Below are 23,118 nucleotides of genomic sequence, written 5' to 3' on the forward strand. Positions count from 1 at the left end.
GATACCAGTTAATTTTATGAGATAAAAAGGGTCAACACCTTCATGTTTTCAGCTGACGAGTAACCATCTTTAAAAGTCTCAATGAACAGAAGAACGCATGAAAGCAGTACATCAAAATATTTTGACAGTTGATATACAAGGGTTTCTTGAAGCTACTTCGAATTCAGATGACAGTTTTTTTTTTTTTTTACCTTCAGTTATGCACCCGCAAGGTTTCCAATGAGAGACTTCTCATTTCGGGCGTGACCAGTGGGTCCCACAGCCGGAGGTGCATGCACGGTGATTGGCAGACCCACTCACTTTTGTCTCTTCCCTCTATCAAAAGAGGATGCTCGTACCTGGAGTAAAAAGAATCCAAGATTTTGCAAACATCTGAATTAGCACATGTTTTGGTACATTTACATTTGATGACTGCACTGCACATACAAGAGTTTATTAAACATTCGATTGACACTTGCTGTAACCTTATTTTCTTCTTAATAAGCAAATTTACTAGCGTGTAATCAGAAAAAACATGTCAGAACTGCATGACTAATTATGAAAATAAAACTCATAATCCTGAACTTAACATGTTAACCTCCTGCTGCATTTTAATCAACATGTAAAGAAATAAGAAGCTTATAGATGATTCCACATGGTCGGCCATACCTAGTCCAATCCACATTCTTCGGAGTGGTAAAAAATTCAAATCGAAGTTCCCATTGTACAGAAACATGGGGAGTGGAAAAAGACATAGGCCCATCCATGGGAATGGAGAAAAGAAAACTTGTCTGCACCAAATCCGCAACGACCTCATAATGATCACTCTGAATCTGATAAAAAAAAAAGAAGATCCGTAAACACGACAACAAAATCGTCAAACTATGCAACCAGTAAAATTCCATTTGCCTTCACATATTACTTTCATCTCAGCTCACAACGAGGCCTGATTATTTCCGTCTGACATAATACGTCAGATCTTTGTCCTGACACAACAACTAATCAGCTTTTTGTTGTTACCCTATATAAAAGCAACAAAGCCTTATCCCACTAAGTGGGGTTGGCTATATAAAAATGGGATTTGTCGGTACTCTATAATCAATTAAATTAACTAGGATTTATAACTTGGAACAATGTAGTTTTATAGACCAATATGCAGAGTTGGCAACATGACTTTGATAAAAATGACATACGACCTCACTAATATGACAGGCTGAGTTTTACTGTCATACCATTATAGACACAACAAGACCAACCACAGTACATAATTACATGCACCCTTTGATAAATGAGAGAGGAAGTAAACTTGGTAAATTTGTTTTGGTTTACGATAATTTCTATCCATTACACAAGGTTCTGCAACTGCTTTATTCCATAGATATTTCCTGCTTTCCTCATTTGGGATACCTAGTTACAATCCAGCATTCATATGACACGAGCTTCTGCAACTCCTTTCTTATGCTAATGTAAACAATAAAGAACAGCACCCCTTCATTACAATCCAGCATTCAAATGACACCCAAAAACTCAAAACCTAGTTGATGACCAAACAGAAATATACAAACCCACAGCAACTTTGATTCATGTTTAAACCATTACCCATCATACCTACTCTGCTTAACCCTTATTATTCTTAAGTATTTTTATAGCAAACTATATCCCTTAATACAGCATAGAGCAGAGTTTACATGAATCAAATCGACATCATCAAAGAGAACCACACAGCACAACCATGCCTTCGACAGACCAAAGATTTCATACTATGTTTTTACCAAGGTATGACTCAAGTACAATGAAACGTGCTATTGTTTCTAAAAGTCTCCTTTTCCTAGTTGGCCTAGTATTTCAAACATATTTCCTAAGCAAATAAAAAAGACTACCTTCAAACTGAAGAAAACACTCATATAGAAACTTCTCAATGACCCTAGAAAAAGCTTGATTATGAGAACATAAACACTGAACCATCTCAAAATTCTTGTGGTTGTGAATGAGTTCCAATGAGAGCCCATTCTTTCCAGATTTCATTAACCAATTCTCATGTAAGGCTGGTTTGTGGTTTTGGAATTTTTGAAAACATTCATCCACTTCACATCCCAAAAGCAACAGCTTTACATCACTTTTTTTTTTCCATTATTAATTTCCCTTTTCAGTATCTTAAGGTGTGTGTCAACTGCATGTGTAAACTTACATGGAAAGAGAACAAAACTAATCTCAGATACTAGAAGCTATTGATGTTAACTTTTAACATCCAGTCCTTAAAACTTCCATAAACTGGCTTATTTTTAGGTATGATTCTGATGCACTTACCATTCAACTGACAGCTAGAAATAAAAAGTCATACCTTTGTAATTGTGGGAGAATTCCTCCGAGAAGGATGGACAAATCGCCGACTAATAGTTTCTGAAGTCTCCAGCGTTATAGAAACCTGAAAAACAGAGCCCGTCAGTGATAACTGTAAACCTTTACCAATCACTGTAACTGATTTCAGTATTACTTGTAAATTACAACTACCTCAAGGCATCTTCTAGCTCCTTCTTCATGAAAGAAAGTAAGAGTTCCACCAATCTATTTTCATGGAGAGCAAGAGAGAGAGAGAGAGAGAGAGAGAGAGAGAGAGAATTCACAACTAAAAAAAAAACCAGAGAAAGAAAATGATGGAAAAAAGGCAGAAGAGAAACCATAAAGAAATGAGATTACCATATCACTGAAGTAATAATTGGAATCAGAATTTTTTGGGGAAAATCTAAGCAGAACTCGGTCATCCAGCCTGATATTGTATGACCTGCCTCGAATGAAGCCTTCTGCTGCAGAAAATATTTGCAGAAAATTAGTTTTCAAGGACTTATTACAAAAACAGAAACCAATGCATAGAAGATGTATAAGAAGAACAAGAAGTGCACTAACTTACATGCTAAGGTTTCAACAACTCCAGATGCCGGTGAAGAAGATGCCCTTGCTTCATCATCCAAAGAAAGACGCTTTGTAAGCTTCTGCAGCTGGCTTGGAGAGCCAATAGTAGATGAATTCAGGGGCAATGAAAGATCTGTTTGACAAATTAATTTGTCACTTAGAAGGCTATTCTGACTTGTAAGGAAATTCTGAAGAAATTGCAATCTTAACTAAACAATATAAAAGGAACTATAACTCAACAAAATGGATGAAATACCACAGAAACTATTTTGGAAATAAGCACAGCAATGACAAGCTCAATACATAAGACTTGAAGCTTTTTCTAGGTGGTCACAGAACTCACCAGCACCAGTATCGTATAAGACTTCAGCCACAGAGAGTCGTGGGATTGCTAGATTTGAAGATAAATTTGTACGCTTTCCTTCAAGATATGGGCTATCCTTATTTGAAGACCTTTGTGACTGCAAGGATAGTGAACTTCCAAATGTTCTGTTTATATGTTCTTTCATAGGATTGTATGAAGAAACGGATGAGATCTCATCCCTTGAGCTTTCATAACCTTCTTCAACCCCATCATATATGTCATTTGCTCTCACCTGTAAGATAAATTAGTTCGCCTTATTAACGATAAAATGGATGAGTACATTTGTTATTTCGAAACTACAAGAGACAAATATTGCTGAAATAGGGAACTCTATACTGACTTTGCATAAGAAAGAAATGCAATTCCTAGAAACATATAAATGCAGAAAGACATTGTCATAGTATGAGCCTACCCAATCAGAGTCGCCATCCATCTCTTTCCAATACATATCCATTTGGATGGTTGCAGAAGGCACAATCCCTGAAAACACATAAATGACAGAAATATCTCAAAACATAATCCAACATGCATAGACTATTATTTCTTAACTTATAGACAAACAAACATGTATATCAAACCAAACAGATATATGGATATATCTAAAGACAGAAAAATATCTTAAAAAGATTAAGATGCAGAAACTCAAAAAATAAGACATAGTTTAGTACAGTAGTATCTTTTACACGGTAGTAGTACAAGGATAATTACTTGAAAAAAATACAAAAATGTATTATAAGCAGAATATGAGCAGTATTCAAGGGCTTGAATTGCAGCATTTATATACTGTAAACCACAAATTCATTACTACTCTTACACAATTGACAGAGATCTTACCTACATTTAAAAAATTGGAAAAGATATATTTTACATTTTTCTAAAATTGATTCTATCCCATCACCAAGTTGATAGTTCCAATTTCTTGTAATGGTTCCATTTAAAAAATTCACTTAGTACAGAAGATGCCCTGTAATAACATAGAGGGTCCAATAAGGCTCTCATAACTGATCTGCTAGATGCATAAGAATGCTCAATTCCAATAAATTTGCCAAGCCTGATGCATTGTACTATGATTTAGTTATAATCATAACTACTAATACTAAACCAGTGGCAAATGGTCACTCCAATTCACTTCAAAATTACACATTTCAGGCTGAATTATTTATTGAAAGCCGTATCTTGAACCTAAAGAGAGCTTCCAAGAGAGAAGCAGTGGCACACAGGTTTACATCCCAGATTTAGTTATACTCACCATCTGTTTGACCTTCTTCCATTCCCAATCCACTGGTTTTCTGAGTGATCCATACTTGTATTGGAACACGAGCTTCCTGGATGTTTAAAGTTGATGAGGTTCACACATCAAAATGTGGACATATCACCTCAACATAAAAAATGAAAAAGACTAGCATGTACAGGCAGAGGTATTTTTACCAATATCTACCTAAACACAGATTCACACTCACACATGGACACAAATCTCTATGTATGTATGCATATGTATGACTCTACTTAAGCATATATTTGATAATGACGACCACGGATACACAGTGTTCATTACATTTAAAACAGAATCTGGATGAAAATAAAAGTTTCTGATTCCTGCATATACTGATTACTACAGATAAGTCTTTGGTATATTTTGAACCAGATTTCACTCTTATAAATGACAAGCCCATTTCTCAATCAACATAATCATGTATAAAGTTTGTTAAAAAACAATGTTAATTATCAGGGTGCAAAATGAGCAGACTATCATATTCAGAGGCAGAAATAATTATAATTCAATAAAGCAAGTGCATAATCAATCATAAAGGAGAAAAGTCATGTAAACAGCCATCATGATAAGTCAAATAAAACCAACCATTTCAGGAAAATCCTTCACTGATTCTCCACGAGAGTGGGGATTCTCCAATATCAGCCATTGTCCAGACATTGTACTTCTAACATAATACATATATCGAAGGGTAGCACCTTTGTACGATGGTGGTATAACAGGGGCCAGCAACGACCGCACCACATCTGCAGAAAACATTGAATATTAACAGAAACGAAGTTTAGGCCAAAACAATTCCTACATAAACTCTCTTCTTCAGATAAGCTAAAGCTCCATGTCACCATCCTTTCAAATTTTATTATCAACAGATCAGGTTTGCGTTACCATTCGTTTGACAACAATAAAGCAGTAGCCTAAATTCAGTTTAGAAGCAGAACTCTGTTTCAATGAAGCACTTGTATAATGTCACTTAAGTACCTCAAGAACCACTCCCCCCAATCCCAATCCCATTCTCTTACTCTCCTCTTTCTTTTCCACCTCCCTAATGTAAACATCTGGTTTATTCTTTGAGCAGGTTTCCCAGTTGATTAAGATAGGGGATGGTTTCTGAACATCATAGTTGAATTCTTGGCCAAGGAAGGTGTTCATTGTCGAAAGTAATGTGCTACTTTGGCAGAATCACCTACTCCTTCATAATACTAGTCTTTAGTTAATTTACACGACTTGTTGGTTTAGTACTACAGAGAAAATGCTACCTTCCCTAGCTCAGTACCTTATTCATTCTTAAGACCAATCTTAGCAATTAGAACCAACTTCGATGAAATGCATTTATCAGTCAAAAGAACAACAAAGACACTACCTATTCTAACAAATACGATAGTTCGTTTGATATTTCTCCATTTAAATCCTAAGTCCTAACATCTACAACACAAAATACACAAAAACAACATCACAACTAATTACTCACATGATTTTGTACCCCCGGGCGAAACAATCTGATTCGTAACCAGCGCAGGAGTTGAGCACTCCATGAACACATATTCACCTAAACGTTTCATGTAACACAAAATCACAAGTAAATAACGAAAAAAAAGGCAATCAAATCATAAAATTCGTTCACTTTATCTACTTTTGATTCTACCTCTCCTCTGTTTGGATCCAGTGGCCTGTTTCTGCGTGGCGAACCACTGCGAATCGAGCTTCTCAATGCCCTTGATCTCAAACCCTAGGCGCTCAATCAAGAGCGAGTAAGCCGAACCGTCATTGCTGCTAGGATTTGAAATCTCGACGGTGATGACGATGGGATCGCCGGGCCTGTAGACTTCCTTATCGGTTTGTAGCTTGAGAGTGGGGAGGATGTCGCTGGTCAGAGCCTTGGCGTTGGAACCGAGGCCTCCGAAAATGGCGGACAACCTGCGCGGCAACATTTGGGGTCGCTGTGACTCCGGTTCTCGTTTGCTCGTGTATATTGAAGGGGGCGAATATCTCTCAGAGCTCGGAAGCACTGTGTGGGAGTGCGCATCGTGGAGAACGACGGCGTTTCGGTTGCTGTTCCATTGCTCTTACTTCTTCTTCTTCGTGTTTGCAGCGGAGAGTCACTGCAACAGAGGGGCAGGGGAGTCTGTTTCCGGTTTTTGCTTAATTGACGCGACCGGTCCATTTCAGTTTTTAATTCTTTTTCCTCTTGTTTCTGGGTAGATCTGCTCTAAGTCCACGTGTCAAATTCTGGGTAGTTACTTTTTTTCCTCGAAGGATTACACGGTAATTTAATTTGTATTAATACATTACAGGAGCGGACATACCAATATCCGTATACATCGTTATACTGATGAGGTGAGGCTAATTTTTGAAGCCAAATTTATATAACACGAGTGCACTGTTATTGTGTCATAAATATTATAAATTAATAAGATTTACGGATTAATTGAGCAGTTCTGTTTTTTAATATCTACCGAATATGGTAGAGTATTATGTAGACAGCTATATGAAATGCCACAATGGAAATAATCCTGCATCTTAGTGGATAGAATGTTGGATTTTCACCTATTCATCTCGGATTCTATACTCTCCTTCTTTAAATTATTATAATAATTTTGAATCCTTCATTTATTTAATAATAATAAATTAATAAAAAAAACAGGTGTGCCGCCATACCATGTAAGTTCATCCTCATTTTATGGAGAGTAGAACATGAACTAGCTGGCCCATGGCTAGCAAGGTAGATTTTTTTTTTTTTTTTTTCAAACAAATGATATTATTTATACTAAAGGTAGAAAGTGGACTAAGCTTCACAATAGGTTAGCATAATTCAGTTCAAATTCACCTTTAGAAAAAATAAAACCTAAAATTTCTCAGTTATGAGTAAAGATGAAAACCACGGTAACCACCAGACCAAATTACTAAGAGCTGGTTTGGTATTGCTTTATTTTGAAAAAAAAAAACTATTTCTGTTGTGCTGTGAGAATAAGCAGTTATGAAATAAAGTAGCAGAGTGTTTGGTAAATTTTTTTGTAAAAGTTCTTATGAAAAAAAAATAAAAAATAAAACAGTATAATAGTGTTTAATAAATTTTTATGTAAAACAGATGTGAAAAATAAAAGATGGTTTTTCAAAGTTGGGTTTTGCAACTTTGTGTTTTTAGCTTTTTTTCATCCAAAACTGTGAAAAAAAAAAAAAAAAAAAAAAAACTAAAAGTAAATGTTTAACAAACATAAAAAAAGTAGAGAACCAAATTAAAACCTAGTTTGTCGTACATGTCAACCTCATTTTCCCACCAAGCCTATCTTCCTTTCCTCCCCACGTGCCTCACACGTGGGATTTCCTGCAAAAGTACTCATCCGCTTAGTAAGAGAGGAAGAAACCTTCGTCGTTGCTCTGAATGGCCTGCTGCACATCAGCTCCTCCTCTGCCGCCGCCGCTGTCAAACCCCTGTGGAAGTGGTTCGGTGAAACCCAGCCGGCTCTCATGGGCATCTTCCTTTCCCAACTTCGGCGTCTCCTTCAATTGCACCACAAGCCCTCCTAATCGCATTCACACCCCCAACAAGGCAAGCTTCCATTACTTCCTCTTTCTCTTTCTTTTCTTACCTGACGTTTTTTTTTTATACTGAATCCCAATATTTACCATTAGGAAAATGTTGGAAATTGTTCGCAACCATTGATTTTCTGATCTGATGGCTTGAATTGAATCGTGTTTTGTCAATGCATGCATAATTTAGGGTTACCCGTTTCCATTAGTGCAGCTAAGGTGTTTGATGAAATTACTAGGACAATGGAAGTTGTAATGTTTGGAAATTATAGATCTCGAGTTTGTTGTGGGAAGGAAGGATTTGTGTGTGGGAAATGTGAACCGTAATGGAGGACATTACTAGGGTAACAAGCGAGTGGTTTCTAAGACTATATTCGGTCACTGGTAATCGAATTATTACATTACATTGGTTACGGTTATGGACCAATTTTATCTGTGGAAATTTGCAATTGCGTTGTGTAGTTGAAACGGATTTGTTGGTTTTGGCACATTTGAGATAAATCTTGTCGACATTGATCTTATGGTGGAACTCAACTATTTGGTATATGAATGTCGGAGCAACTGTTTAATAACACATTTTGATGTCTCAACCAAACGATTAGGAAATGAAATTAGAGACAGATGATGCTTAGAAAGATCGATCACCATGAAGTATTCGTAGACAATTTAGAACTACTTTACAAGTTAAAGAATGGTATTTGCTGTCGACAAAGTTCACCTGCATTATCTCCCCCTTGCAAAATTTGTATTGGAGGCAACCCTTCATCGTTTTTTTTTTCCCTTAGGGTAGCCATTCAACAACTTCAAATACCCTTTTTAGTTTACGAGGCCCTTTATTCATGCTTGTTCGGAGAAATAATCGTTGCTACAAACTATAGGTGCATGACCAAATTGGAAGAGGTACTCTGTTATACTTGTGAATTATCCGTTGTCTATTTTCTTTTTCTCCCCTGTACAAAGTAGAAATCTTTAGGTCTTTTATTATAGTCACTATGGCCTCGATTAGTTCAAGTTTTACAAGTCAGTCGTGATTGATTTGCTAAGTCAAATGCTTCCTCAGTTAAACTTTCAACCACTGAAACGGATAAACAGGATTCGAGTTTCTGTTGCTTGTTTTTCAGGATTCCTTCATTCGAGCTGCATGGACCCGGAGATCTCGAGGCGAGGCTGCAAATAGACCTAATAGGAAATCATGGAGTCAAAGGACAGATATGTACATGAGGCCATTTTTACTGGATGTTTTCTTTTCAAAACGATTCATCCATGCCAAAGTGATGCACAGGGGTACCAGCAAAGTGATATCCGTGGCCAGCACAAACTCCAAGGATTTGAGGTATTCGTTGCCATCGCTTACCGATAACGAAGCATGTCGAGTTGTAGGAAACCTGATTGCAGAGAGGTGCAAGGATGCTGATGTGTTTGCAATGTCTTTTGAACCCAAAAAGAATGAGAGGATCGAGGGTAGGCTTGGAATCGTTCTCGATACCATTAAGGATAATGGCATCATATTTGTTTAGAACCTAAGCATCAATTTCATTGTCATTTTCGTATTCATTGTTCTCTCTCTCGGGTCTTTTGCTTTAAAGTGCTTTTAGGAGAAGCTTTCAAAAGTCACTTCCAAGTGCTTTTCTGAGAAGAAAGTGCTTCAAATAAAAGCCATTTTTAACAAAAACGCTTACGAGTAAATATGCTTTCTATATTATACGCAACGCCCAAACAGGGCGCCTTACATACCACGCAACATTTAACTGACTTCCTCACATGAACAATCTTTCCAAGTGAATCACTCGATTGGTGTCCTTCAACATTTTATGTAATTTGAGCTCTTTATTCGCAGAGTAACCAAAAATGCATCGCATCAAACTCGAATCGGAACATTATTCGAACAATTATCACTATAAATCTTAAAGATAGAATACAATGACGATATGAGAGTAGAGGGATACACCTCAATTGTGTAGAATAATAATACAACCTTCTGTAGTAAGCAAGCATCAGGAATAAACCTGCCAAAGAATATAATATATGCAGCCGGCAATTGCATCACCTGAAACAGAAAACGTTAATATTGGCGTTCGGTGAAAACAGTAATTTTCTATACGTAATGTGCGGACAGGTTTGGCGATTCTAACGAAACATGGGCTATATGGTCATTCGAACATGTTCAGTGAAAGTACTCTCAGTTTGCAAAGCAGCTGATTTGGGAAGTCTGTTTTCCGGCCAATGATCACAAACCAATTTTAAACAACGCACACTGTTAACAAATTTTTGAGTAGTGTGAGAATATCATATTTATCAACCTTCAAAGTGACAAGAATAGTTCGGATTCCCGGTCGAAGATGGAAAACACACCATCATCGGCATTATTGGTATTGTTGCCTTTATTCCAGACATATGGGGTCTGTCAATTGGGTTCTCATATTCCATTCCTATATTCTATTTCGAGTTTTTAGATTCCTGGTCCCAAATGGAAAGTGAAAAGGAGAATGTGTGCTTATGTGCAAAATGAAGCAAAACCACGTAATGTAAACTCTTATTCTTGTGGTTCAAGATGAAGGTTTTACCTCAAGAGACATAGGATCTGAAATCTTGGTTACAACCGCAGCAATTAATCGGCCTGTAACAGCAAGAATTGACGTCAATGACAGGGAAAATATACACATATTCAAATGTATGCTAGAGGGGGGAAAACAACACTATATTCTTATTAAATGTAGTTAAAGTTGACGTCAATGACACGCAAAATGTGCAGATGAGTCACGGTACGCTAGATTCCACAATGTAAAATGTGCATCTAGATTTCTGTTCTTGATGCAGGTCCAGTTAATGCTAGAGACAGATTACTGTTAATAGCACCAATTTGTGTTCATACTTAGTTCTAGTTTGCATTTTATGACTAAGCATTTGACTGGCAGCTACATTCTGATCATTGATTACTTTACGTGATCAATTTGGTATGCCACAATTGTGATTACAATTAGTTGATGTGGAAACATAATCAATCTAAAACTAACATCACACTTAGGTCATTCAAATTCCTCGATTTCTAGAAAAGCTTACTACAATCCTAAAGCATTTGTTTCACTAGTTATATTTACAAAACCACACCAGTAAGAAAAGATACCCCCCATGAACTCCCTTCCCGGTCAAATCTTACACCATTTCATCCAGAACTTGATAAAGCATTCCATCAAAGAATGGCTATGGCCATTTACCTTCTCATCTTTTGGTGCAAAAATAGCTTTTACTGACTCATAAACCTCTTCAATAGGCCTTCTGGCATCAATCTGAGAGTGAAACAACAATGATTCCAACAAACATGAAAGACTATATTGTTGAAATAAGTAAAACCAATTGAAGAATTACCTTCCGAACTTTCCCCTTGGAGTTGTAGTACTCTATCACAGGGAGACTAGATTCTTGGAAAACCTTAAACCGCTTCCTTATTGTTTCTACGTTATCATCCTCTCTTCCCTTCATTGGCCCAACAAATGAAACACAAAAACATCAACATAATTAGTTTGGAAACAAAAAGAGATGATATCATTATATCAAGACAATATACAAATTCTTCCACAAGAAAAAAAATCATATTTTTACCTGGTTCCTACCCAAAAGCCGCCTCTCCATCTCTTCTTCAGAACAGTCAAAATACAAGACAAATGAAGGCTCGATTTTAGCCTGCAAAATCATTAACACGGTTTACCATTGGTTAAACAAGTAAATAAACCACTATGAAAACTAGTCAATTACCACAAACTGTACTTAAGTCACAACGAAAGATTATCCAGAGGGCTCACCACATCTTCAAATGCAGCACGATTTTCCTCATTACGGGGAAACCCATCAATGAGAAACTTATCATTACCATTTTCCAGCATTGCTCGTTCAAGAAGTTTAATTGTTACTTCGGAAGGAACAATCTTTCCTTCTTTAATCATATCCGAAATCATGGTCCTGTCAACCATTAAAAAAGTATTGTTACATGAGACATGTAAAACAATTTTTGATGGGCATACAAAGTCCAGAGTCTAGACTAACTTTGCAATCATTTTTCATCAAAAGGACATAAAACAAGACACTTCTGCAGAAACACTTTTTCTAGTGTTTAACTGTATTGGAAAAAGCTAATTTTGATCCTGAGCATTCTCTTTCTTTTACTCAAATGGTGTGATACAGGATCAGTTTACACAACAGAGGCAACCAACCACAACGTTATTGTCACCCTTGCCCCTCAAGTAATGTAACACAGAATCTTATAAAAGTGAAGCTGTTGGGTGACTATGAATTCATGGTAACTGGAGATACTTTTGCCATACTCAAGAAGCAGAATGCTACCTTCATCATGTATCCCACTCCCACTACTATAAAAAGCCAAAAGTAGACTACACAATTATGCCATACCCATTTTCAGAGCCAGATTTGATTTCTGCTCTAAGAAGATCGCCAGCACTGAGATGGGTAAAGCCAAAGTGCTCAACAATGTTTGCACATTGAGTACCCTTTCCGCTGCCTGGGCCACCTATTACATCAAACAAAACAACTGATAAGAGCATCCATAGGTACCTCAAAAAAAAAAAAAAAAAAACCAAAAGGAAGGGTGGTGCCATAGAAATGACTGGAGGCTTTAGTGTAGCTAGTGGAAAAAGGATAAAAATAAAAACCAAACACAAAATGTATAAATAAAGTACAGCTACGATAACAAATGAGAGGAATGTAAACAAACTTAAGGTTCGTATCAATAATTAGTTTTCCCATATAATGGCTAACTGAAATAAAAAATTAAATAGCCAACCTATCATACAAAAACATCATCTCTTTGACATACAGGACTCTTAAATCACGCACATATTTTCGTTGAACTCTTAAGCAAAGAGAGAAGAAGGATATTAAAAACACGAGCCAAGATTAGTGGATCTTATCCCAGGTTGCTAACAGCACAGAAAAACAAGGATGATTAGAATACAACTAGTTCTAGTTCCATAATTTTCTTACCCAATACAAAAACAACTGTAGGGTTCAGATCAGCTAAGCTTCCATGAGCCTCCTGCTGAGCCTCCTGCGGTAGGATGCATTTCTCAATTTAAGCTTGAAGTAGTATGAAATGAAACAACAAATGTTAAAGGTGCACATACGGAAACCAGATAAAAAAATAACGTCCGCCAGGAGTCCGGAGAAGACTAAATGAAAGCATATCATTTCCCAGTAAATTTAGAAATATCAACTTAACTGACAAAGTTTCCAGAAGAAACCGTGCATGATTTCAGAAACCTCAATCAAAACAAAACCCAAGATATACCTTCTTTCCGTCATCAACAACTGTACCCATGAGCACCAACTAATTGTCTCTGAATATCCTATCTGTGCAAATCAAAACACTGCAATTGTAAAACCTTAGGTAGACCAAAAACCCATGATTATGCTTGAATCTGCAAAAATATTTGATGTGCTAACAAACTCTCTTGTACACACGGCACATCTATGCATGCATTTGTACATACAAATATATTAATTTTCCACCACAGCGGCCTGAATAGCCACCGTCTTGTGCATCACAATTGAACCATAAAACTCCCATTAAGTCCAAACTACCCTTCGTAAAGTATCTTTTAACCTTCTAAACTGTATGATCTATACAAGCAGAGGCCATACATATCAGAATCAAATTTTAGTCCCATTGTTGTAAAGTTTACCTGTTCAAAGTAAAATACGAAAATTTAACAAAAAGCATAGATTTGATTAAAGTGATTAAAAACTTTCAAACAAATGTACAAAATATCTCAGAAGTCAAAACTAGGATTTTTCCCATCATAATTTTAAAATCATTCAATTCAAATCCTTCATTCATTCAATTATTCATAGATCCAACAAAGACGAACAGCGATGATCAATTCGGATGCAGAAAACCAGGCATGCAGGGAAAAAAATAAGTTTTTGTTTCGATCTAATGCTCAAGCTCCACCATAATCGGCATATAAATAAATTCAAAACTTTATTCTCAACCTTTCCCTCCCTTTTCCTCATGAATCAATTCAACACCAATCAGAACTACGTCAAGATCTAACAAAACATATATGCAATCAGACAATAGAAAGGCCAAAATTCAACGAAACAAAGAACGAAAATTCATATCAAAGCATCAGGTAGACTCAGATCGAACACTCAACCGAGTAATGCGAGCTCAAATCCACACATACACAATCAACAACCTCAAATGAATAAACAGAAAAGAAAAATCCTGAGACTTTGCACTCCCTTCCACGAAACCAAACCAAATAGACACGGATGATTCAAAACCACACCGATCAGATCCACGCAAAAGATTCAAAATCCCGATCAAATGCGAGCTCAAAAAACTACCGAAGACAAAAAATCCTATCGAAATAAAAAAAAATGGGACGACGCTTACCAGTCAAATCAAGCATTAATAAACATGATGCGGAGCAAAAGAATTCGATTCCAGAAACGCAGATCAGAACCTATTTCAATTGCATCAAATGCTAATCGAAACTACGAATGGAGAACAAGCCATACCTGTGTGTGAATTTTGGTGCGAAGATCTGAGCTGAGCTGAAATTTTGGGAGATGCGGTGGCTCTGATTTTCTTAAATAGAAGAAGGGGGGCGAGGTGGGGTGTTTTGAAATGGGAGAAGGCCAATGACTCTGCAGGGAATGTGAATGAGGCCTCAATTTGAGCGTTTTGGTCGGTAAGGGTAAAATGGGAATTTCCAAAAGCATGGGAAAAAGTTTGCGTACTTATAACGGCTAAAGCCTGCCTGGTGTTTTAAATAATTTTATTTGGTTTCTTTGAGTGATTTGGAAGCTTAATTAGAATTTTATTAGAACAATACTTCCCTGCTGTAAACTCAGCAGGAAGTCCTACACAAAAGTGACGTGGCACTTCCAGAGAATTGTGTGGGTTTTTTTTCCCTCCGAAAACCTCTTATCTTTAACTCAAGTAAAGTTCCTCTTTCTAGACTAATTCCTTCCCTACATTTGGGAGTAAAATTCTCTCATCTTCTATTCTTATCCCTTTCCCTTCCTCTTCTCACATATTGATCTTTGTCTTATTATTTCTATAAAAAAAAAAAAATCAATATAAGATTTTGACGTGGCTTAACCGTAACCGTTCAAATAGAAGGGGAGAGAATCCCTGCATTTTTCCTTCCCTGTTCACCGTCTTCTATTTTCTCCTCTCTCTATCCAACAATTCTCCCACTATCTATTGAAGACAAATCTAGAGCTTCATGAAGGCTGCAAATCCTAAAATATGTTTGTGTCCTACTTGTTTGGGTTTATATTTGACACTGGCTTTGTAATGGTGGAGGCCTAGAAATACAAAGGCAAAGAGGAGACTGGACTCGGACAAGTCGATAGGGCCTAGAGGAATTGGAAGTCATTCCAACAAGGCATAGGCCACATGCCTATGTTTGAAGTGATGGGTGACAAAGGGCACCTCACCATCAGCAAAAATCACATTTCAAGGGCATGGATGAGTAAATAAGTGATGACTCATTGCCCTCCAAAAGCCATCAGCTAAAAGTAAAGCTTGGACAGTCGGACCAAATTGTCTATAAAAGCAGATAAGGACACGCCAAATTGTCTATAAAAGCAGATAAGGACACCATAGACAAGAACACTCAACCAATCAATCAAAAGACATCCTACTTTGCTCTCAAACAAGCGAGAAACCAAAAAGCTAAATTTTGCCCAGATTCTGCCCTTTTTAACCGTAGTTCCCCCCATAGAAAGCCATCTTTTGTCAAGATTAAAAGCTCTGCTACCTTCCCTTAGTGTTATAGTATAGATTCCCTCTAGTAAAACTTATTTACTTTTCATCCCCCTAAGTATATAAATCCCTATAAACACAAAGAGAAGTGGTTGCAAGAAGTTGAACCTTACCTGACAAGGTTAATTCTTGCCCGGGTCTCTTTTATTTGTACTTACATATTTAGATCTGTTGTTTAATGCATTTTCCTTCATGTTTTTAAATCATTTTCAACTGTTTTCCACCCAAAAGTTTCATTTGTAATCAAATCTGGATAAGTTAATGAACATGTTTTCATTAAAGCAAACCTTCATTAAGGAAATGGTAGGAAAGGCCCTAAACTCCCTTCATTTGGGATATACAATACTATGAATTAAAGGTCCTTGTTTACAAGGCAAGAAAAGAACCTTATACAGACTTAAGTCACATGTGACAATCCATTGATAAACAAGAAGTCTAAGTAGCTTGTGACGCAAGTAATCAACTTAATTTACACCTATACAACAATCTATTATACAAAAAGATAACAATGGCACACTCAGATCCTTGTTAGTTTTGATTGTGAGCCTCAAGGCCTAAACCAAAGGCCCTACAAGGGCACCATTCAAACTAACGAGCAACTCATATTGCAACGCACCAAGTAAGTATTGCCCGACAAGCATGAAAAAGCGAGAGCCCCAGGGAGCTATGTGAGGGACCATATCCAAGATCCTTGTACGAACATAGTTTTGACATGCCCAGTGTGATGCATTGATAGCTATGCTAAGAAGAAGGAAGGAATGAACATTCAAGTGGAAAGTAGAGTTTAGGCAACCCTCTTGTCCAACAGAAGTTAGCATGGCAAATCACCCAAAAGACTTCCCTTTACTAAGCAACCCTGCAATACTAAAGAGCTCGACTTCTTCTGAGAAGACAAGTGGAAAAGTTACTAACAAAGATTTGCAAGCCACTATGGTGCAAGTACTAAGAAGTATGGAGAAAATCTCTCTGAAGACTAGAGGAGAGGTTAGCAAACTATGTTCCTTAATAAAAACTCTACAGAGAAAACTGGAGTTAAAGTACTATACACCAAGGGATGGCTATACCAAGGAAGTAATTAGGGAAGCAAGCCCAGAGAATAAACCAACGATTCCTTTGTTCCCTTTACTCGAGGAAAAGAATGACTGAAGGAAAAAGAAGGAGAATGCTAGAACCAGTAGGACAGAAGAAGAAGGGTTCCAAGAGACAAGTTTGCCCGATCCTCTGCTACTTCTACTAGATGGTAAAAGGCAGATCAGGCAAGAAAAAATGAAATATGAGCAACTAATCAAGTAGAAGAGACAAGCAGAAAAGGTTTACCCATACATATGGGCAAACCTCTCCCTTATAGGCCACCACCATTAGCTAATAAGGGAGGATAAGCTAGATAGAGACAGCCAAATCCACAGAGAGAAGTCTTCTCGGGCATTGAGCATAGCCCGAAATGGGGGACTTCTTATACCTCACACAATAACATGGCTAACCAGTAGCTCAGCAATAAGTTGGCAGAGTTAAAGACGATGGTTGTACAAAATGCTCAGCCACAGGCTCGCCCGATGTTCAGAATCACATACCAGAAGCCTTATCTCGAGTACATTGATGAGTAGAATCATTTCCCCTTCAAATTCAATATGCCCGCATTCTCAACTTTTAGCGGGGAAGACTGTAATGTGTCTTTCAGATATCACATTTTCAAGTTTTCAAATCACTGTGTAGCGTTCGAAGACAACCCCAACTATAAGCTGAGACTGTTTGGAAATTCATTGGTAGGTTTGGCCTCCTAGTGGTACTCTCTGCTACCCTCTAATTCCATTGCCAACTGGGGGCAAATGGAGATAGCCTTCCATGAGCAATTCTATAGGGTGAAGCCAGAGATGACCATCAATGATCTGGTGAAGATGAAGCAGTATGAACACGAGTCTACAGAAGATTTCATGATAAGGTTTAGAAAAACCAGGATGAGATGCCAATTCCCAATCAACCATGCTTAACTCATAGTCATTGCTAAGAAGGCTCTTAGACTACCTTTAAGGGAGAAGTTCTATGACGTACAGTTTAATGAACTTCATGAGTTCGTGATTGCAGCCATTAAGTATGAGAAGTTGCTGACAGATGGACAACAAGTGAATCACTCATCTAAAGTGCATTCTTTCTATAAGACCAAAACCCCAATACATCAGCTAGAGTTTGAAGGCCTAGAGTCAGGAGGAAATGATGATAGTCTGGGATAAGGGATTAAGCTATGTGATGCAGATATGATTACTTATTTCAAACCTTTAATGGTGAAGGGATTGGTCCAGCCTATTAAAGACTAGAAAATTGTAATGAATGTTGGAGGCTTTGTGCCTATGAAGCCCCCAAAGTACCAGGTGTACTCTTTTGATTTAACCAAAGTTGCGGATATCTATGAGGAACTGGTGAGGGCTAGAATAATCTTGCCCGACAGCACCAAAAAGATGCCCAAATCTGAAAAGCTTAGAGGGAAAAAGTACTGCAAGGTTCACTACACCTTCAATCACTCCATAGCTAATTATGTGCAGTTCAAAGATTGGATCCAAGATCTCATAGTCAAGGGAAAATTGATATTCAAGATCACATATTCATTCCTAAAAGCACCAATCAACATAATCAACCTTAATTGGGTTGAGAAGGGGAAATGAAAGGCTACCTGGGATGAAAAAAGGGAGAGAAGGCAAGTAGTCAAGCCTCAAATGGAGCTAGAAGATTACCTAATAGACCCCAAACAGCTATGGTCAAAGGAATAGTTTTATGTAATAGATGTAAGTGTAAGTGTGAACTTAAGGTGCCAGCATCAGGTGTCATCATAGATCGGGAATTAGTCAGAAGAAGAAAGATAGAGTAGTAAGATGCCCGCAAAAATATTGTTCGGGCTTTAAAGAAATAAACCACCAAGAATGTGTTCCAAAGATTAGGAAAAGATTCAGAGCCCAATGGCCTATCTGAGGTGTTCATAAACTATAAAGCCTCTGAAAAAGTAGAAGATAAGGAAGCAAAATTACCAAGGTGGGTGGATGTGAAACCTCCCCAGCCAAGTTGTCACAGCAACATGAGACAAGGATGGTGAAAGAGAACCATAAGCCTAATTCCCCCAGTTACTAAGAAAGATTCAGCCCAACTCAACCGAAAATGGTATAAAGTAGGTAAAGATGTGAGGCCTGTTAGATAGATGGGGCCATCCATGATAAGAAGGGTTCAAAGACAGCACAAGGCTCATATGAACTCATTAAAAAACCCTACCATTTCAGAAGCTTCTGAAAATGTTAAGTTTGAGAAAGTCACCCAAGGAGGAAGAAGATAACTCCAATGGAGAAGTAAGAAATCGATAAAGAGAGTTAACAGCAAAGCTAAGGGTGAGGGAGATCATGTACCTCAAAAACCCCCATATAGGGAAGTACAGGGTGTTGAGAATAGCTCAAGAGAGTATGGTGATGGTGCATACACCAGGCTGGAATCCATAGCCTATCTGTTTTGGAACCATTTCCCATGAGAGGAGGATACCTCCACCTCTACTAGAGGATGCTCCCTGTGAAATCCCAAGGCAGTTACATAACTTTGATATAGCAGAAGAAGATGAAGTGCCTGAGTTGATGTTAACCAATGATTCCCAGGCATAGATGAATCAATTTTTGTGTCAGATTGGAGAAAATAAGGAAAAAGTACCCGGACCAAGCAATTTTCCATGTGACCATGACCTATGTTTTTATCAGTCACGTTCTGTGCAAAACCAGATCAGCCAGAAGCAATGGAGGGTGAATATTTGTCACCAGAACTAATGATGGCACTTGTGAACTTTGAGAAAGTTAGAGAAGAAGGATCAAGCTTAGCAGACTTGCCCGATCCCACATGAAAAGAGCCCGAGAGGGTTTACTCTGACAAGATGGTGTTTAGGAATCCGAGTCTAGCTTTAGCAAACCATCTAAAGCCTATATATGTGACAGCTTATTTGGAGGGAGTCCCCTTCAAAAGGGTGTTGATAGATGGGGGCAGCAGTCAATGTGTTCCCACTCAAGAAGATAGGGAAGCTTGGCAGAAATGAAGAAGATCTTATTCCTATTGATCTCACAGTGTCTAGTTTTTCTAGGGCCATCACCAAAACCTATGGGATATTACCTTTGGAAGTAGATTTGGGATCCAAAAGGATTATGTTGGTATTTTTTGTGGTGGACAACAGTTCTACCTATAGGGCATTGTTAGGGAGATATTGGATCCACCAGAGTCTGTATGTGCCATCTACTTTGCACCAACAAGTAATTGTCTACCATGAAGCCAGAATTGAGGAGCCAGGATTTTGGGAGATAGTGGTGGCTGAATTGCGGCCATTTTTCCCCATAGCCAATGTTGCATAAGAAAATTTCTACAATCCAAGTGTTGGGATCCTACAATGTCTAGGTGCTGATAAGAACGGCTACCCTACCACGTTGACAGCCCAGAAGCTCTTAGAGTAAGGACTTTCTCTTACTAAGGAGGAATGGGACATGCTTTATATTGTCACAGCCCACAACACCAATGATGACATACCAAAAGATGAAGAACCAAGTAATTGTAGTTAGGTCCTTAATCAAAAGACTGTTAAAGTATGGGAGAGAAATAAAAGAGATTAAAGTGAGCTCAACCAAGGAGGTGGCAAAATAGGGAGAAAAAATGGAAGTAGTCATTCACATGACAAAATGTATATATGATTTATACTAGCCAGAGGATGAGCCCGAGGCCCCAAAGTCAGTAGAGTTTTTGTGTACGGAGCCTGATAAACCAGCACTAGACGTTCAAGACCCTTTGGAAACCATTAATTTAGGGACTAAGGAGGATCCAAGGCTAGTACAACTCAATGGCTTGTTGAAGGCTAGAGATCGGGCAAAGATAGTTGACCTTTTACATGAATTCAATGATTGTTTTGCATGGCATTACACGGAAAATGCTTAGATTGGACCCTAGTTTAGTGGAGCACAAAATGCCTATGAAAGAGGGTACAGACCTGCAAAGCAAGCACCAAAAAAGATGTCAAAATAGATAGAAGAAAAAGTTAAGAAAGAGATTGAAAGGCTGGTAAAGGCATGATTTATTAGGCCTGCAAAGTATGTGGAGTGGTTGGCCAACATTGTACCTATATTAAAAGCTATAATTAATGTCATTCAATGTTGTGTTGACTATAGAAACATTAATGAGGCAACTCCCAAAGATGAATACCCCATGCCCATAGCTGACCTATTCATCGATGCAATTGCAAAACATAAAGTTCTATCTTTTATGGATGGGAATGCTGGATATAATTAGATAAAAACGACTAAAGAAGATATACATGAGACAACATTTAGATGCCCAGAACATATAGGAGCATATAAATATGTAGTCATGCCATTTGGGCTGAAAAATGCTTGTGCTACCTACCAAAGGGCAATGAATGTTATTTTTCATGATTTAATTGGGCATAGCATGGAGGTATATATTGATGACATTGTGGTGAAGTCAAAACTGAAGATCAACACCTATAAGACCTTAGACAAGCCTTATTGAGAATGAGGACCCACAAGTTGAAGATGAATCCTAAGAAATGTGCCACTGGGGTAAGATCGAGCAACTTTTTGGGATTCCTAGTTCATTAGAGAGGTGTGGAGATAAACAAGAACAAAGTTTAGGCTATAATGGAATCACCTCCCCCTACTAACAAAGTACAACTACATAAGTTGTTAGGGAATATCAACTTTTTGAGGAGATCTGTTGTTAATCTGGCAGCAAGATCCAACCATTGACTTTTTTATTGAGATTAAAGAATCAAGATAAGTTTGAGTGAGGCCCTCAACACCAAGAAGCTTTGGACAGAGTAAAGGCTTATCTAGCCTCTCCACCAATGCTCATGCCTCCCCAAAGGCGGAAACCTTTGAAACTCTACAGCTCTGCATCTGAGAAGTTAATAGGGAGTTTATTAGCACAAAACAATGAAGGAGAAAGAGCAAGCAATATACTAGCTCAGTAGGATCCTTGCTGAGATAGAAGCAAGATATACCCCAATTGAAAGGCTATGTTTAGCTTTATACATTACTGCCTACAAATTAAGGCATTACATGTTGCATTGCCACATCCATATAATTGACAAAACTAATGTGATTAAATACATGGTGTCTAAGCCAACGCTAACTGGAAGAATTGGGAAATGGATTCTAGCAATATCAGAGTTCAGTTTTCAGTATGTACCTCAGAGGGCAATAAAGGGACAAGCAATTACAGACTTCTTTTCCGGGCACCAAGACTCCAATGAAGAGCTTGTCAACATCCTTGGAACTTTGGAAGTGGCCAGCCTTTGGATTTCACCTAGTAAAGCTCATTCGGGCAGGGAAGAATGGATCCAGCAAGAAGTAAGGAGAATAACTAGCTTATGAATCACTTCCTGGAAGTCATATTTTGATGGGTCTTGCACTCAACATGCTGCAGAAGCTGAGATTGTTATTATTGATCCAAATGGGAGTTAACATTGCTACTCATTCCTCTTGGATTACAAAGATACTACCAACAACAAGGCAGAGTACAAGCCATTGATCATTGGCTTGGAAATCCTGATAGAGTTGGGGGCAACTAAGGTAGAAATATATGGTGATTCTAAGTTGGTAATTAATCAGCTAAATAGAGAATACAAGTGCAAACACCTCACAATAGCATGATATTATTTGGCAGCTACTCAGTTGTTAAATTATTGGGGCAGTGAAGTAACAATTAACCATGTCCCCAGAGAAGCAATTGTAATTGCCAATGAAATGGTGCAAAAGGCTTCTAGACCATAGATTCAAGAGAGAATGCCTAAGATGAATGTAGAAGTACAAAAGAGAAATCTCCCTTCTATCTTTGAAAAAGGATTTAGCTTGGATATAATGACCAACGAGCCTGAGATAGAAGACTGAAGAACATCCATCATTCAGTACTTAGAAAACCCTTATTTATACGCACACAAATTAAACCCTCTTTTCGTCAAATTGTAGTATATGTATAAGTAGGGATCGTTCTGGACCGGGGATTAGGAGGGATTGTTAATCACTTGGATTTGACTCAAAAACTTAAAAACACAGTTTAAAACACTAAACTAGACTCAAAGAATACAAAATTAAAGTTTAAAACACTAAGACAAACCAAAAACTCAAAATGCTTTAAAAACACAAACTAAATTGAATTCTAACTAAAATGAACATTAAAGCAAAAGGGGGATTGAGGTTTTACGAAAATTGAAATAACGAAACAAGTTAATAAACTAGACAGAATGTAAATATGAAATTT

The 23,118-nt window shown here is 37.7% G+C and overlaps 3 protein-coding genes and 1 non-coding gene across 6 annotated transcripts; 2 read left to right on the plus strand and 2 right to left on the minus strand.

Moving 5' to 3' along the window:
• Positions 1 to 195: 195 nt before the first annotated feature.
• LOC137734629 (uncharacterized) lies at positions 196 to 6,687 on the minus strand. The gene is made up of 12 exons (XR_015964621.1): positions 6,166 to 6,687; positions 5,992 to 6,069; positions 5,112 to 5,269; positions 4,503 to 4,578; positions 3,666 to 3,733; positions 3,233 to 3,485; positions 2,888 to 3,022; positions 2,677 to 2,783; positions 2,491 to 2,544; positions 2,321 to 2,404; positions 649 to 812; positions 196 to 338 (listed from the first exon to the last, which is right to left on the minus strand). It is a non-coding gene; the product is annotated as an uncharacterized LOC137734629 (transcript).
• Positions 6,688 to 7,777: 1,090 nt separating this feature from the next.
• LOC137734599 (uncharacterized) lies at positions 7,778 to 9,605 on the plus strand. Of its 2 annotated transcripts, XM_088697797.1 has the most exons (3): positions 7,778 to 7,813; positions 7,887 to 8,070; positions 9,173 to 9,605. In XM_088697797.1, the coding sequence occupies exons 2-3, from the start codon at positions 7,903 to 7,905 to the stop codon at positions 9,566 to 9,568; spliced, it is 564 nt and encodes a 187-aa protein (XP_088553923.1). In that variant the 5' UTR covers positions 7,778 to 7,813; positions 7,887 to 7,902; the 3' UTR covers positions 9,569 to 9,605. The 2 variants fall into 2 exon arrangements, with proteins under 2 accessions (XP_088553923.1, XP_068329938.2); XM_068473837.2 differs by lacking the exon at positions 7,778 to 7,813 and having other exon boundaries at positions 7,821 to 8,070.
• A 253-nt stretch (positions 9,606 to 9,858) lies between these two features.
• Positions 9,859 to 14,741, minus strand: LOC137734598 (UMP-CMP kinase 3). 2 transcript variants are annotated; one of them, XM_068473834.2, is made up of 10 exons: positions 14,586 to 14,741; positions 13,351 to 13,412; positions 13,047 to 13,110; positions 12,456 to 12,573; positions 11,852 to 12,008; positions 11,652 to 11,732; positions 11,418 to 11,525; positions 11,267 to 11,338; positions 10,616 to 10,668; positions 9,859 to 10,098 (listed from the first exon to the last, which is right to left on the minus strand). In XM_068473834.2, exons 2-9 carry the CDS (start codon positions 13,378 to 13,380, stop codon positions 10,660 to 10,662), a joined length of 639 nt encoding a protein of 212 aa, XP_068329935.2. In that variant the 5' UTR covers positions 13,381 to 13,412; positions 14,586 to 14,741; the 3' UTR covers positions 9,859 to 10,098; positions 10,616 to 10,659. The 2 variants fall into 2 exon arrangements, with proteins under 2 accessions (XP_068329935.2, XP_068329936.2); XM_068473835.2 differs by having other exon boundaries at positions 14,461 to 14,682.
• A 5,094-nt stretch (positions 14,742 to 19,835) lies between these two features.
• Positions 19,836 to 20,204, plus strand: LOC148695520 (uncharacterized). Its single transcript, XM_088697337.1, has one exon. The coding sequence runs from the start codon at positions 19,836 to 19,838 to the stop codon at positions 20,202 to 20,204; it is 369 nt and encodes a 122-aa protein (XP_088553463.1).
• The last annotated feature ends 2,914 nt before the right edge of the window (positions 20,205 to 23,118 follow it).

This window comes from Pyrus communis, chromosome 7 (genome assembly GCF_041283825.1).
Source record: "Pyrus communis isolate YQ-2024b chromosome 7, ASM4128382v1, whole genome shotgun sequence".
NCBI classification, from domain to species: Eukaryota; Viridiplantae; Streptophyta; class Magnoliopsida; order Rosales; family Rosaceae; genus Pyrus; species Pyrus communis.